This window comes from Peromyscus leucopus, chromosome 8a (genome assembly GCF_004664715.2).
Source record: "Peromyscus leucopus breed LL Stock chromosome 8a, UCI_PerLeu_2.1, whole genome shotgun sequence".
In the NCBI taxonomy this organism is placed as follows: domain Eukaryota; kingdom Metazoa; phylum Chordata; class Mammalia; order Rodentia; family Cricetidae; genus Peromyscus; species Peromyscus leucopus.
Genome location: NC_051085.1, coordinates 9,608,036 through 9,623,858, shown reverse-complemented (window position 1 = coordinate 9,623,858; position 15,823 = coordinate 9,608,036). Strand labels below are relative to the sequence as shown.

Here is a 15,823-nt window from a genome sequence, read left to right as displayed (position 1 = left end):
TGTTTCTGGTCATCGTCAGAGAACAGAGCAGCGTTTTTAAAGAGCCTCCCTGTCTAGGCTAGTGCCGCCTCAAGACCTCTAAGAGAGCAAGGCTGGCATTGAGCAAAATTTACCAAGTCCTGGCCTCTGAAGTCCCAGCGCCAGCGTTTGTAGGTGTGAGTGTGAGTCTGTTTTATTGATGCTGCTAATGCTGCTGCTGCTGCTGCGGCTGCTGCCACCAGCATGCACAAGTGGGCAGACACTCTGGGAATAGCCAACCAGCAGAGAAGAAAGGGCTCCCCAGGAGGGGGCGGGGCCCAGCATGGGTGCTTTTGAATTGCTTCTCAAGGAGGAAAATATGCCATCTCCGGATTTTAAAGATGAGAAGGCACTTTTTAAAAAAAAATTTATTATTGTCTACATTTTGAACTAATTTCTTCCTGATCTCCCCAGGTTTATAGACACCCGGTGTGTTAAAAGCAATCACGGGAAAAGGTTAATGTTGTTTTGCATTTCTGTGAAGCCTTTCCTTCCCAGAATACAAAGCTGCTTTTTGTTTCCTGGGTCACACACCAAAGCCAAGACAAAGAGGTGGAGGCGGGGGCCTCGGAAGAGGAAGGCAGGTGTCTTTGGAGGCAGGTTTTTGTCAGGTTGGGCTTTAGCACAAAGAAAATTCAAGTTATATTATATTCGTTCACTGGGCATCATTCAGTGTGACCTGTGCCGGTGTCTGCTCCCTGGGGAAATGGGACAGAACAAGCCGTCCAGCTCTCAGGTGGCGCTGACAGGCTCCTGTCCCAGAGCCGTACTGCTCATGCTGGAGGGAGAGCAGTGAGCCATAGACAAATGGAGTCCTGCCACATGCAGCCTGTGGTCAGGGAGAGTGGCCTTCAGATCAGGAGCCTTACTTATGTGTGCCGTTAAGTATCCCTGCTGTGCGTGTCCCCGACCTGCGTCCTCGTTATGTGGCCGAAGCAGGGACAGAAACAGTCCCTTCATTGAGAGGATCATGAAAAGAGCAAAGGAGTTAGAAGTGAGAACTGAGTCCAGCATAGTGTGTGGGTTCATGCCTGTCAGCAATGCTGATCTGCCATAGGCTTCCGGTCTGCAGAGGCCTTGGAGGAGGAGAAGGCAAGTAGGCCAGGGTATGGGGAAGGGGGCTTGCTCACAGTGAGGAAGCCAAGTGCTGCCTGGCCTCTGGAAAAGCAGCAAAGATTCGCCCCGTTTGAGGAGCTGGAGGGAGGGTCTGAGAAGAACTTGTGTGAGGTGAAGGACCGGATGCTCCTGGGAGGGGCGGCGCCTGCCGTGAGGGGCCGTGTGCTGCCACAGAGAGACGTTCGAGCCTGGAGGTTGACTTGATAGGCCCGGGAGCTGTGGGGGGGGGAGTGACGTGAGCTGCCTGCACCACAGGGAGCCGTCCCGGCCCTGCTCCGAGAGCCACAGACAACTCAGCTATAATCACATTTAATTGGACTTGTGAATGTGACAGAAAACTCTTCTTGAGGGAGAAGTTCTGCAGAGGATTGCAATTACAGGATTATTATCCTCACAAAGGGAGAGTTTCAGGGCACAGACAGTTTCATTAAGCATTATGCAGATGTCACCATGGTGTTGGTGTGTCCCAGTCAGTCAGCACGTACTGAGGGGGTCACCTCGATTCAACTCTCCTGCCGGGAGGAGTCCAGGGCAGAGTCCCAGTCCCCGCTTGTCAGATACTTCCATTCTGCACTTTGACACGGTAATTTCTCAGTTGCCTAGAATGTAATTTCAAATAATTCTCTTCTCAAGAATGGTAGGTGGTGGCAAACTTTGCTGGGTCTTTCATACCTGAGAATGGTCCTTTGTCACCGTGTCACATAGGAAAGGTGCTCTGGCTCGTAAGTGACAGCCAAGTGAGCGAGGGAATGATTTATAAATGAGTTTTGCAAAAGCTGCTCAGATATTTCTGCCCAGCATGAAAGTCAGTCCCGAGCGCGCCTGTGGAGAACGTGAGAGGCGTGACCAATGGAGGGCAGATTAGCAGGAGCTGCCTAGGTGAGGAAGCCCTCACGGAGCTGTCGGGAGACAAAGGAAGGGAAGACGGGAACATTGACGCTGGCACGGGCCTTGACACCGTGGGAGGAATGCTGAGATGCCCTGAGATGGAAGGGAGGTGGCCAGGTGACGAGGGCTGACACCACTACACAGCACCGCCTCACAGCACAGCTCTGTTTGCTGCGTGGCTGCCGCGGCCCGAGCAGGTGCACCCTCATGGCCCAGCTTGCTTTCGGCATGCAGGGTTTAAGCCGCTCTTTGCTTCCAGCTGAGAGCTGCTTCTATACTGACGGGTTGTTGGACGTGAGAAATGGTAAGGCTGACGCCAAAGCTGCTTCCTGGGTTTGATGCATAAAATCATGGCTCTGCAGTTTAGCCCGCCATTTCACCTCCAGAGCCTTTCTCAAATTCCTCCCCGTCTGCCTCCACCGCCACTGCCTGAATCAAGCTGTCGCCACTGGGCAGCGAGCTCCTAATGGAACTTCCTGCCCTCGGTCCTCCCTTCCTCCCTCATCCACCACCGTTCCGTCCTTGTCCCGAGCAGAAATGTTATCCCGGAAAACAGACGAGTTCTCTCACTCTGCTCCTGGGTAAAGAGGCCCCGTTTCCCTTTGCCCTTCAGATAACTCCAGAAGGCTGCCTCTTGCACAGTGCCTTATCAGCCCTTCCTTCATTCGGTCCACAAATATTTATCGAAGGCCTATTATGTGTTCCAGACCCAAGATGATAGCAGCGAAACAATGGGAAAACTCCTGCCCTCAGGCACATTTTTCTTGAAGAAGATAGACAATAAAGACTAATAAAATATATTCACACTTGGCTGGTAGCAGTGAGCGGGAAGAGAAGGAACATAGCTAGGAAACAGCGGCAGTGCAAGGGTCACCGGGAGGTGCCCTCTGAGTATAACTGCTGGGAGCCGAACCTGGGCCAGGCGGGTGTCTAGGGTGACTGTGCGCCCCTGCAGGGGGCCAGGGAGCAGGAGGCGTTGAGTCGTGACAGATAGGGCCTTGCAGGGTTGTAAGCAAGTACGCTTTTTCTCTCTTTCTGTTGCTGTTGTTTAATTTTGAGAACATAAAATAATTATCAACGCTTCTCCTTTGGGTTTCCGCCCTCTAAACCCTCTCACTTAGCCTTCCCTTCCCCACTCCTTCACAGCTGTAGCTGCTGCTGCTGCTTTTTTTAATCAATTGTCATTGCATGCACATATGTATTTGTATGTACATATATATTCCGAAATGTAACCTGTTGAGTACGTGCAGTGTTACTTGTATTGTGTTTTCAGAACTGACCACTCTGCACAGAACACCCAGTTTAGTGTGCTCTTCCCTGGGGAGGGCCATCTCTCTCGCCCCCAGCTTTCCTCAGTTGCCTGTAGTTCTTTGTGTAGGTTGAGGCTTTGTAGGCATCTCCCCCTGTAGTTTACATGTCCACTGGTGTCCTCCTTGTTCATGTCTGCGGTCATGTGGGTGAGACTTGACAGGTGTAGCGTCTGGTGTCACTAGGAGACACGGTCTCACAGAACCCCCGACCCCTGGCTCCCAACTGTCTTCCCACGCCCTTTTCCACAGTGTCCCCTGAGCCCGGGGTGGCGCGGTGTTTTGTAGGTGTAAGCTGCTCCTGTTGATGCCATGTGGAGTGAGCGGTGTGGAGAGGAAGAGCGACAGGATCCCTGCTGACCCTCCCTTCACGTTCTAGCCTGGACACACAAGAAATCTTGGGGTGTGACAGGGTCTCACTGTGGCAGGCTAGAACTAGCTATACAGACTAAGCTGACCTCCGACTCACAGAGGCCTCCCTGCCTGCCGCTGCCCCCCACCCCACCCCCGGTGTTGGGATGTTTCTTTCAAAGCCCATCTATCTGCAGTTCCCAATGGCTCTGCCTTCCTTGAGGGGAACAGGACATCACGGTCTACAATTCCCCCGCAGTGTCTGCCCACGGTAGACTCCATGTAAGGAAGGAGTGGATGAATATGACAAGGGAGAATTAAGAAGAAGAACTTACAGGTTTTTCAAACACCTTTAAAGTTGGTCACAAAGCCTTTATAACTCTGTTCAGTTGTCTTCACACGTGGCTGACAAGGTAGGAAATTTCCTAGCTACCAGGTAGCATCTGTCCCCAGAGTTCTGGGAAGTTGACCCTGTGTTCAAATACCATATTCCAGTAACCTGATAGGCAGAATGTCATGGCTGTGCCCTGCCATGGTCCTTAACTGAACACCTGCCTGTGAGCTGGCAGGACCTGGCAGAGCAGGAATGCTCCCTGAAGCAAATCGTTTACCCACGTGTTTGAAGCGCCTCAGATCATCCAGCAAGTGCCAGCTGCTTGACTTTCTTGAGCGTGTCTAGTCACTTGATAATGACTGGGAGAGCTAAGGGGGGCTGGCCGTACGACTGCTGGCGCCTTCTGGAAAGAACAAAGCCCCCTGCCCTGCACCCATGACCCTCACTGCGCAGACGGAGTCTCACGTTCAAGCCGCCGAAAGGGGCAGATCCTCTGTGAACTAGGAAGTTTGAATTTTCCAGGTAGAAGGGGGAGGAGAAACAAAGGCCACGCTGTAGCTGAACATGCCAGGGCCAAAGCCCTCCAGTTCAGAGAGGGAGCCCACCTAGAATGCTGCCCCCTCCCCTGCAAGGTTTCTCTTGGCCGATGTGGCTGATAAGAGAGGGAGGATCGGAGAATGTGTGTGAAGCCAGGGCCCCGGGAAGGGACGTTCTGCTCGGTGTGTTTCCAGCCAGCACCCTGCTGCCGTCCAGTCTTAGCTGCGCAGGCCTCGCCGTCCACGGCGGCTCCTTCACCTCCTTCTCACTTGGCTTTTCAGAGGACAGACAAGTCAGCTATAACACTGTGTTATCAAAAGCCAGGTGTGGTGGCTGAGGCCTTGTAATTCCAGCACTTGGGAGACTGGGCAGGAGGATTACTGTTAGTTTGAAGTCAGCCTGGCCACAAAGCAAGACCTTGTCTCCAAAAAGAAAAGAAAAGCCCCCAAAGCATAATACTGCATCATCCACTTCAAATAACCTTTGCATGTTGTAGCACCCCCAGCCATCACTTCCGATTTTATTAATACAGTGGGTTTAATAAGAACAGCTGCCCCAGGTGATGGGTGAGATGGGCAACTGTAAACAAAACTAGTGATTATTGTGTCTCTTCAAGGTCAGTCCTTTATTTGCACCTGTAATCTTTGGTCAGCATCCCTTTGCCCCAGATGTGGACTCTGATCCACAAAGCCTGTCTCAGAGCCTCCTGGTTGTTCTGTAAGATGAGAAAACACTGGATAATCTGACAGCACAAGTGCATGGAATGGCGCAGTGCACGCTCTTGCTGAGCAGGCGCCATTAACTCCGATGTCCTTCCCTCAGCACCGTGCTCAACAGTGAGCAGGCAGCTGGGGTGTTTAGAGAGCTTATGCAGAGAAGCATAGGACCTCGGACAGAAGGCCTCATTCATACACAATAGCGTATCGTTCCCTTTGAATGAAAAGCTCAGTTTGCAAGAGGAATCTGCTATCAGGTGACCTGCGTACCATTTCCATTGTTACAACATGTATTTACACAGCACAAAAATCCAGATTCCCACAGCCATGGTGAAGTCCATGTGTCAGTGTGAATAGAAAACAAACCCACTGATTACAGATATGGCCCCTCGGAGGTCCTTGGGAAGCCGCACAAATGGGAAGCAGTAAAACATTAATACTTCTTTTGTAAGACTTTGTACCAAGCAGCTGACAGCAAGGTAATGGTTAAGGTGTTTGATTGACGAAAGGAGACACTGAGGCTGGAGTGGTGAAATCAGGTCCCCTGCCAAGGGATGCGGAGAGTCAGGAAATGACGTCGCGTTCAGTGCTCTGCCAATGAAAGCCGTTTGTATTCCTTCCCTCAAGAACCGAAAAGAAAAGTGGGAAGGGTCGACTGAGTTCATGTGCCACTCAAAGAACACTGATGCTTACAAGAAAGGAGACGCAAGGGCCCGCAGGATCAGGGACAGGAAAATGTATGTGCGTATGAGAATCCATGTTGGCATCTACATAGTCAGACTTGGACAGGAAGAGTTGGAAACCTGACCTCTTGTATTTGAGAAGGAAGCCAGCAAAATGACTCAGAAAGAATAATGCAGTCATGATGCCAGGAAGCGAGAGAGTCCATGTGGCCAGAGGATCCCAGAGACAGTGTTGGGGCCGAAGGACTCGGGGTGCTATAGCCAGGACCACGTTTGAAAAACAAAGATTGGAAGGGAGACCTCGGACCGGCAGGTTGTGGAGACCTGTGACTCAGGGCCACCTAGCGGGACCCTGAGAGAGTGGCCCTCCAGAGTGGCCCTGTCCAGGGAAAGGGCAGAGGCATGCTGTTCTCCTGAGCGTTGGGACCACAGAAAGGCTTGAGACCACACTGGGTAATGGGTAGTTTTTAAAATATCACCATGCTGCATTTCATTGAGGTACTGTTTGTGAAATGAAAACCAGCTGAACCCTTGCTGAGTGGGAGCATCCTGACTGTGTGGAAGGTTTTGAGGAAGGACCAGGGCTGCAGGACAACCCACGAGTGTCCTGGCCTCAGGCTGACTGGACGAGAGCCAGCCCAGCCCTGGCCCTTGTCGCTCTCAGCCAATCGCAGGGTCGAAGAGCCGACTTCCGGCAGGGCTGTCATTGGCGTGTTTCTGTTTCCCTCAGTGCATAGAACTGGTCATATGCTCCCCAGACTCTGAGAGGTCTGGAGAGAGAGCGCATGAAGAGGAAGAAGAGGAGGGATGGGATGACGGTGGGGCGGGCCACTGCAGGAAAGGGAGGTAGCAAGCTAGGAATGTGCATCACAGCTGACAGTGTGGCCCCTCAGGTCTGGCCCAGTCATCGTCCTCCACAGACTGAGGTCCGGATGGCTCTGTCCCGTGGCTACAGTTACCCAGGAAGGAGGCCACCCCAGCAAATGTGGCGTGCCGATTCAGGTTGTCACATCTGCTGTGTCCAAGTCTTGGGCAGAGCACTGGAAAAATAGGATTGACCAAATTGCCAGTTAAACTTTCCATTGGCAGAGACTGAATTAAGTTTAAAGAAAGGAAATATTTCCGTTTGAGGAGTTTGGTTTTTAATGAAATAAAACATTACTGATGTAAGATCCACAGTCATGTGAAAGTGGTTAATTGAATTCTGTGGTGCCGTTCTGGGCACTTGGTACCAGGTTAAAGCCTTGAGATGTATTTGAGACGTGGGAGTGTCTCCATAGAAGCCTGTCACACCTCTGGGCTGCAGGCCTCTTGAGATCTTTCCTCCAGTTCTAGGGGCTCCTGGCCAGAGTCAGAACAAAGGAGACCCTGCAGACTCAGGCTGTGTGGTTCCAGAAACACTGAAACTAAGAGTTTTGTCTACTGAATTGTGCAGCGAAGGAAAGCTCCAGAGAATGCCAGTCCCAGTGTGAGGCACCCCCTCTTCCTGAGGTGGCTGTCGCTTGGACCCCTGCATCACACTTGCACAGAAGTGTGTTACGTAACATGGAAGGAGACGCGGGTAGAGAACGCAGGCGGAAGTAAGCACCATGACGTCGTCACATCAGAGAGAGTTTGTGGCAGTTCCGATCTGTGGTGCTACCGAGTGACTTACAATAGCTTTCTGATTTCCTGAGCTTATTGGAGTTTGGAGCTGTGACAGAGGAGGTGCTAGCCTCTGTCCCTTACCCTGTCTGTCTGGAGCACCTCGGGAAAGGTCTGCAGTCCTGTGCCCCCCCTTGCCTCCAGCTCCCCACCCTAGGACCCAGCTCCTCAACAGTGGGAGGAGCTGAGCTCCTTAGCTGCAGGCGACACCCACTGGAAGGTGGCAGTCCCACACTGGGCTCTGACCTCTCCAAGGCAAGGGGTAGCTGACCTGAGTGAGGTTGTTTGGCTACAGTGAAGGTCTGCTTCAACACAGCCAAAAGAATGTATAGACAGACGTTATCACCTCTGGAAATTCTAAGGTCAAAGAATCGGCATCCTACAGGGCTTTGAACAAACAAGTGACTTGAAGTAGTTGTCACCAAGGAGACTTGGCTAGGCCCAGCTTCCCAAGAGTACAACTAAGAATCACCTACGAACCCAAAAGTGAGTGTTCCCCACTGAGGGGAACAGCACCCAGGACCTCTGGCCAAGCAACAGGTTCTGACCAGGTGGTCACCTCCGTCCCCAGAATTAAAGATGGCTGCATGGCATATGTGTGGCTTCCGTGCTGGTGACAGCCCTGAATATCGTGCTATAGACGACGGCAGATTGTTGTTGCTGTGAACTGTCAGAAGTTAGGGAAGATTCCAGATGACAGGCTCACGGGCCTGGCACAGAGAGAGAAGAACATGATGTGGGGGTTCGGGGGGAGTACCTGAAAGTAGTTGGGAGGGGGTCACACTGTGTATTTCCTGTGCTGTCAAGAAGGCCAGCACATGGCAGGCTCTGCTTAGCCTCCCAGATATTCAGTCTGAGCACTAAGGCAGCTCCTGCGGAGGGCCAGGAAGGTCTCCGATGATAGATGGCCTGCCTGAGGTCATCCGTAAACAAAGGCCCGGGAGACACCCGGCCTCCCTGTCAAAAGTTCCCAAGCCTCAGTACTATGGGGTCACCAGGCCAGATGGTGCCCAGCCTTGCTGGCATGAGGGCCAATCTCAGACACGGTGCTCGGGCAAGGTAGGAACTAGAAAGGTCACAAATGGGTCTTGTATGTCCCGCAAATAGAAGACTTCTCGCTCGTATTCCATGGGGTATTTGTGTGCGTGTGTTTATTCACATAGAGGTTTCTTTTGAATTGTTTGTGTGGGGACATCTGCATGGAAGGGCAGGTGTCTGCGGGGGCCGTGGGTGTCAGCCGTCTGGAGCTGCAATTCCAGGCAACTGTGCGCTGCCCAGGGTGCATGCTGGGCACTGAGCTCAGGCTCTCTTCAAGAGCTGGGCACCCTCTGAACTACGGAATCATTCCCACCACTCCTGTATGTTTATCTGTTCAACTGAGCTATAATTTACACCTAACAGATTCTAATCTAAAAATACACTTCCATGAGTGTTGACTAAGAGCCGCATCAGTCTATACATGCTGCACTGGGGTCACAGACTGCAGCCCATGGGCCAAGCCCAGCGCCCAACCTGGTTTTATTTTAAACCCTTTCAGTGGCATAAGGAAAACAAAGCTTGCATTAGCCACACAGACGAAGATGTTTGCTGTTGCCCCTTTGCAGGAAAAGCATGGGCATTGGACACACCACTTCTGGCAGCTCTCGGCTCCCCCTGACCTTTCCCCGGTGCCCTCTCCCCCCAGCAACTCTGATCTGCTTTCTGTCAGGCAGTCTTGCCTTTCCCAGGGTCTTCTGTAAAGGAGACCATCTAGTGTGTTGCCTTTGGTGTCTGGCTTCTTTCACTGGCAGCGCTTTGAGATTCACTGTCTGGGCTTTTGCGTCTATGAGTGAGTCCTTCATTCCTTTGTTCCGTGCTTTCTGCACCGTGTGAGAGCCGATTAAAGGCATAGTTCCCCTCCGAGAGGGCGGATGGCATCCTTACGCTTTACCCGCGTGCAGCATGGTGGTCAGGCCTGGAGCCCAGGCGTGTCCACTCTCACTGTCCTTGTCTTCCTAGGCATGAACAACCGAGAGGTGCTGGAGCAGGTGGAGAGAGGTTACAGGATGCCCTGCCCTCAGGACTGCCCCATCTCCCTGCACGAGCTCATGATCCACTGCTGGAAGAAGGATCCGGAAGAGCGCCCCACTTTCGAGTACTTGCAGGGCTTCCTGGAGGACTACTTTACCGCCACAGAGCCCCAGTACCAGCCCGGTGAAAACCTGTGAGAGCCTGCTCTTCAGAGACCTCCTCCCAGAGGCCTCCCCACCCCTCCCCATTAGCTTCCAATTCCGTAGCCAGCTGCCCCTGAGCAGCAAGAACCGTCCAGGATCAGATTGCATGTGACTCTGAAGCTGACGAACTTCCATGGCCCTCATTAATGACACTTGTCCCCCAGTCCGAACCTCCTCTGTGAAGCATCCGAGACAGAAGCGTGTTATTTCTCAGACTCTGGAAATGCATTGTATCGATGTGATGTCAAAGGCCGACCTCTGTTCAGTGTAAATAGTCGCTCCCGTGCCAACACTCCCTAGTGCTTTCCTTTTTTAAAAAAAAAAAAAAAAATGCAAATCCTATGTGATTTTAACTCTGTCTTCACCTGATTCAACTAAAAAGAAGTATTATTTTCCAAAAGTGGCCTCTTTGTCTAAAACAATAAAATTTTTTTTCATGTTTTAACAAAAACCGATCAGGACAGGTGTTTGTTTTTTTTCTTTTTTATACATATGAATATATATACATATATATATAAACATATGTTCCTGTACATACACCATGTGGGTGCTACCATGGAGACTGGCCCTAGAAGGCCACATCGTTACAGGACCCAGAGTGAGGGTTACTGCAGAGACCTGCATCTAAGCACTGGTATCATTCGGAAAGCCGGTAGCCTCATTTTTGACTTCTACAAAGCATGATTTTTCCCCCTTTCATTTGGATTGCACTTTTTTGGTTCCTAATCATACCTGTAGATTGTTGTTCATGTGACTTTTCAGGTCCCTGAGCTGAGTTCCCACGTTTTAGTAGCAGTTTTTGCTCCAGCGAGGGAGCGCCCTGAAGCAAGCAGCCAGCCGGTCCTACCATGAGAGCTGGAAGACGGATGGACGGACGGAGACCACACAGACTTCCTGTATAAATATGAATGCTGAAGTGTTTCAAATGTTCTTTTATTTAATAAATCTTGTAACCACATTTAAATGGTCTAAAACCCATATAGCATTGTAGTCACGGCAACCTACTAAACTTTCTCATGAAACTAAAATTATGGGTCAGGCAGGGGTGGGGGGTTGTACACGTCCCATTGTAAAATAAGTGTTTTAATGTCCTGTACTGCTAATGAATGCCTCTCCATGTCAAGAGTACTCCAGTGAATAACTATGCACTACTTTACATTTCATGGGGGTGCACAAAAAAGTATTACAGTTTTAGTTGCTGTTTGTACCAACCTTGAATTACATATGTCTAACAACAACAAATCAATTCCTATTTCTATTGAGTTTTTTAATACTGAATAGCAACTCTGAAGTCTTAATTCCTTTTTTGTTAATGATTTATTTGTGAGTTTACATTTCTAAATTGTTTAACTTTCTTAATTTAGTAATTAAAAAGAGAGCATTTTACATTTGAAACAAAAAAAAAATTGCTTCATTTGTGTATCACAGGGGGTGCCCTAGGCATTCTGTGACATGTCTGTCCCTCACCAGATGGTGAAGAATCACCTGGTGAATTTGGCCGTTGTACAGTGATTTCCAAATGACAGATACATTCAGAACATCTGGAGACCCTCCCCACCAAAAGGCAAAGCAAATGTCTGGCTAATTCAGAGGATTGTTACAGCAAAAAACGGGACCTACCTGAGCGCTGAAGTTTTTCCGACCCTGTCTCTAAAAGGAATTTACTGTGTCTCATTTGTAGAGGATACAATAGTGTTTCTTGACCTTGAGACTTAAATACATTTTATGTCTCAAGTCGGATCCCTCTACCTTTATAATGAAGTTGCCGATCAGGAGACAGTGCCATGTGTGGAAAGGAAGGTGGGTGGGCCGGGGAACCGTCCAGGCCTGGATCTCCCATCATTCCCTGCGGAACCTGGAGCAGCGGCTGCACCTCACCTACAGGCCCCTCTGGAGAGGGGGTACAGATGCCCGCTAGCTCCTTACAGCCTTAACTTCTTAAGACACCAAGGTCACTGGTGTCGTATGGAGCCACATAAGGAAAAGAAAGGGGTTTTATTGTTACTGAAATAACACTTAACCTTTAAAAAAAAGGCTTTTTAGCATTTGGGGGAAATGTAAAATATTTTAAAATCAAAACTTTATTATTTTGGATCTGAATACCCTTAACAGGATTTCAAAGCCTCACTAGGTACAATTTTTATCACATTGGACTACTCATTAACAGGTTCTAGATTTTTTTTTTTAAGATAACTATTTTCAATCCTTACTTCATGTTAGGTAACTTGCAAATATTCTCTGGAGGATTTTTGTTTTGACTTAACTGAAAAATCTGAAAAAGAAACCATTTTAAGCAGAAACTGAGGGGAAAAAACATTTACTTTTTTATTTCATCGAGTGAGTTCATTGTGGATATAAAGGAAAATTAAGGACATAGGTCAACTCAAGGGCACACTTACGAGATCAGAACCCTGTGTATGTAGCCTTCCAGAGTAGAAGGAATGCAATCAGGAAGAAATCAGAAAAGGGTCCAGGTTTCCCCAAGTGTCCAATGTGCTTTTGAGAGCTAGTCCTCTAGGGAGTCCTGATTTTCCCAAGGTCACTCTAGGGAGTCTTGATTGTCCCAAGGTCACTTCTAGGGAGTCACAAGTGATAGAAGTTGGGGTCAGAGGACAGAAGGTGCCCACCAGAAAGTTCTGTTATTACAAAAGAAAATATCACTTTACTGTGAAGGATGTGAAAAAAAACTTTTGGGGGGGGGGAGTTCTTGATGGTTATTGTTTTTCTTTAGTAACCCAGAATAAGGATGTAAGAACTTGCTCTCTAGGAGAACACCAACTGGCATTGCCCAGCTGCATAGATGCCTTCCCAATAAATGATTTTCACTTCTAAAATATCAAATACAAAGTCCACTGTCATAGCTCAGGAGTAAATGTTGATCAAAGGGTTCCTCTTCCCGCCCTTGACTCTGCACCACAAACTCAGGGCGCAGCATCGAGGTGCCCGACAGGACCCTGGGAGATGCTGGGTCCCACGAGTCAGAGCCTCAGTGGACCTTCGAGGCCCTGCCATGGTGGGAACAGGTGTTTCCACGGGAAAAGGCAAGGGTGACCATGAACCCTTAAAACCTCCACATAACTCAAGACTTCCAGGTGGCTGGGGGTATTTACTCACCGGAATCCTTCTGTGGCTACATGTCAGCGGTGAAGGGTTTTTCCAGTAGCACCAGAGCCACAATACTGTTATCTGCAATTTCCCAGGGGGCTGGAACAGCACCTGCCGTATTAATCGGAATGGTTCTTTCACGGGAAGGTAAGGTTCTCGGCAGCGTGCCAAGGAGGATAGTACCATAGCTTCCTGCAGTAGAGGCGAGGTTCTCTATCATTGGCCATGACACAGAGCAAGACAACGCACAGGGCAGGCATTTCCTGACAAGCTATATTTGAGTAAAATGGTATTTGGTCAATTTGTTCTGAAAAATATTTTAATAGATTCAGATGGCTTTTGTTGGCTTGCTTTCCACTGTATGTTACACTGTGAGATTCAGTTAGGCTAATGTCAAAAATCTCTTTTCTGGAGGGAAGACAAGAGGGAGGAAGGAGATTGGCTTTGATCCTGGAGGGGGAAAAACAGCTCAAGCAGCATCAGTATCTGTGTTTAATTTTTTGTTGTTGTTAAATTCTCAAATGTAGATTCTAACTCCATAAAACATAACGAAAGATAATGTCTGTGGTATCTTTTAAATAGCAAATGAACCTTCATAATTTGTGTTTGTATCAATATTCAGAGAAGTTTCATAACAACCATCCAAATCATTCCTCATCTTTACCCAATAATGCAAAATACTCAGAATCCCATGGGGAAGACGTGGGGACCAATATGTCCTTATTTTAAATTAGAAGTGGGAGCATATAGCTAGATGATAGAGCACTTGCCTTGCAAGCCTGAGGCCCTGTGTTCATTCTCTAACACACACACACACACACACACACACACACACACACACACACACAGGTCTAGAGGTTGAAATACAAATAAGTGGTTTGTGATTTTGTAGGAACGGCCCTGAGAATGCAGTGCTTGATGAATGACTGACTGCCCTCCCAACCACCAGAGCAGTGTGCCCCTCTCCGAAGCACTCAGAATGCATGTCAGCTTGTGCTTCATGCCACCAGTGTGCTTAGCAGGGCTGCTCTTCTTCCAGTGGCTTTTCCAGGGCAGACTGCGCACTTGTCAAGACCGGAAACTGTGCGGTATTTTGATTTTACTCTTCCTGAACAATGACGGGCCTCTGGCAGATGTGGGGCTGAGGCACGGGTGGATGGTTAGGTGGATCGGACCCACCAGTCAGTGGGCTGAGGTTTTGCCGTTCTTATCTGAGAGCCTGCTGAGGACGAGGGAGCTGCGGCATGCTGCCTCAGCACCCGCCCAGCCCATTGGAATGTGCGGTCATCGGTCTTCAAGATAACCATGAAGGCTCCACCTGCAGCCTGAGCCAGACGCAATCGGTGATCCCACACCTTCCCCAAGGTCTTGCCCCAACACCCATGGGTAGAAGCTCAGACTTCTTAAAGCGTGCTAGCTGACTGCATGAGTATAAAATGTCACCAAGTGAGGTGGAGTCTATAGTGTGCTCAAGGGAGGCCCTACCGGAATTTGATAATCTTACGAAAACTTGATATTCCATTTCCTAAGGTAACCATCTTCGTTTTCACATGGCAGTGTTTCTCCAGACCATCCCGGGGTGTGGTGTCCCCAGCCCGTGGCTTGCAGGATCGCTGTTGCAGCTCTTAGGACCAGACTGCTTCTGGCCTGTGTGAGAAACACTGTACGCAGTGGTGGCTTGCTTTTGTATGGAGACTGAACATGGGAAAGGTATCATTCCCCACCCCGCCCCCACCCCATGAGGCTTTTCTGACTCCCTTCTCACTCAGCCAAGAGCAGCCTCATGACTGAATAGGAGAAAAGGCAAGAGAGAGAGTCCAATGACGGAAAGAAGAGGCCACCCAGAGCCTTCTGGATGTAGAGATCAGATAGGCCTCCTTGGCCAGGATGTTGGGAGTAGGAACAGGAGGGATGGAGACCCGGGCAAAGGAGAAGAGGCCTAAGCTGGGAAGAGGCACCCTGGGTCGTCGCTCTTTGGAGAAATGGGGCAAGGATGATGGTGAGTACACATGAGGACTGTTAGCGTGCCTCGCTTCAGCGTGTGGTGTGTGCTCATTATGAGCTTGACCGTGTGCACCAAAGACACACAGTGAACCTCACAGCCTAATGGAGGTGGAGGCCCAAAGGACGAGCTGCAGCTAGTCTGTAGATGGGAAGCCCAGGACTCAGTGGAAGAGATGTGTGGGCTCTGCTGGGGGTCTGCAGGAGGAACTGCCAGAGGCGCTCAGTGGAGGTGGCTTAGGTATTGCAGTGTAGGGACACTTCCTGCCTTTCAAGGTGACACCTGACTCCCATGCTTTGAACACAGAAGCTGCTTGGTAAATGAGTCCAAAGAAAAAAGCAAAGCTGCATTAAAACTAACTCTCTCTCTCTCTCCCTCCCTCTCTCCCTCCCTCCCTAGACTTTCTATATAGAAAGGTGGTAAGTGACACCATTGAAGGACAGAGGGTAAGGCGCTTTGGGCATCTGTTTTTTGGTAGAGTAGTTGGTTTGTTGGTGATTGTGTGTGTGTGTTGTGTGTGTGTGTGTGTGTGTGTGTGTGTGTGTGTGTCTGTGTGTGTGTGTGGAGTGTGTGTGTGGGTGTGGGTGTGGAGTGGGTGTGGAGTGTGTGCACATCTATGCCACAGCATGCATGTGGAGGTCAGAGGACAACCTTGGCCGTTAGTCCTTTTTACCGGCCACCTTGTTTGAGATGGGATCTCATGTTCGCCATTATGGACACTGGTCCAGGTGGCCCTGCTTCCCGCCTTGTCCTAAGAATGCTGGAGTTACACATGTGTGTTCTGCCTCCCATTTACACGGGTTCTAGAGATCCAAATTCAGTTTCTCATGAGTGCATAGCAAAGCGCTTTACCCATTAAAACCATCTCTCCAGCCGCAAGAATGAGTTCCGGGCAGGATGTTGATTCCA

At 49.7% G+C, this 15,823-nt stretch overlaps 1 protein-coding gene across 7 annotated transcripts in view; it reads left to right on the top strand.

Moving 5' to 3' along the window:
- Fyn (FYN proto-oncogene, Src family tyrosine kinase) overlaps window positions 1–10,164 on the top strand; it is a 199,512-nt gene extending 189,348 nt beyond the window's left edge. For 3 of the 7 annotated variants that reach the window (XM_037200517.1, XM_037200516.1, XM_028874838.2), the window contains one exon: window positions 9,593–10,164. In XM_037200517.1, coding sequence (XP_037056412.1) covers window positions 9,593–9,801 — 209 coding nt within the window. In that variant the 3' untranslated portion in view covers window positions 9,802–10,164. The remainder of the gene's footprint in view (window positions 1–9,592) is intronic. The other 4 variants (XM_028874841.2, XM_028874840.2, XM_028874837.2 and 1 more) reach the window with 2 other exon arrangements.
- The last annotated feature ends 5,659 nt before the right edge of the window (window positions 10,165–15,823 follow it).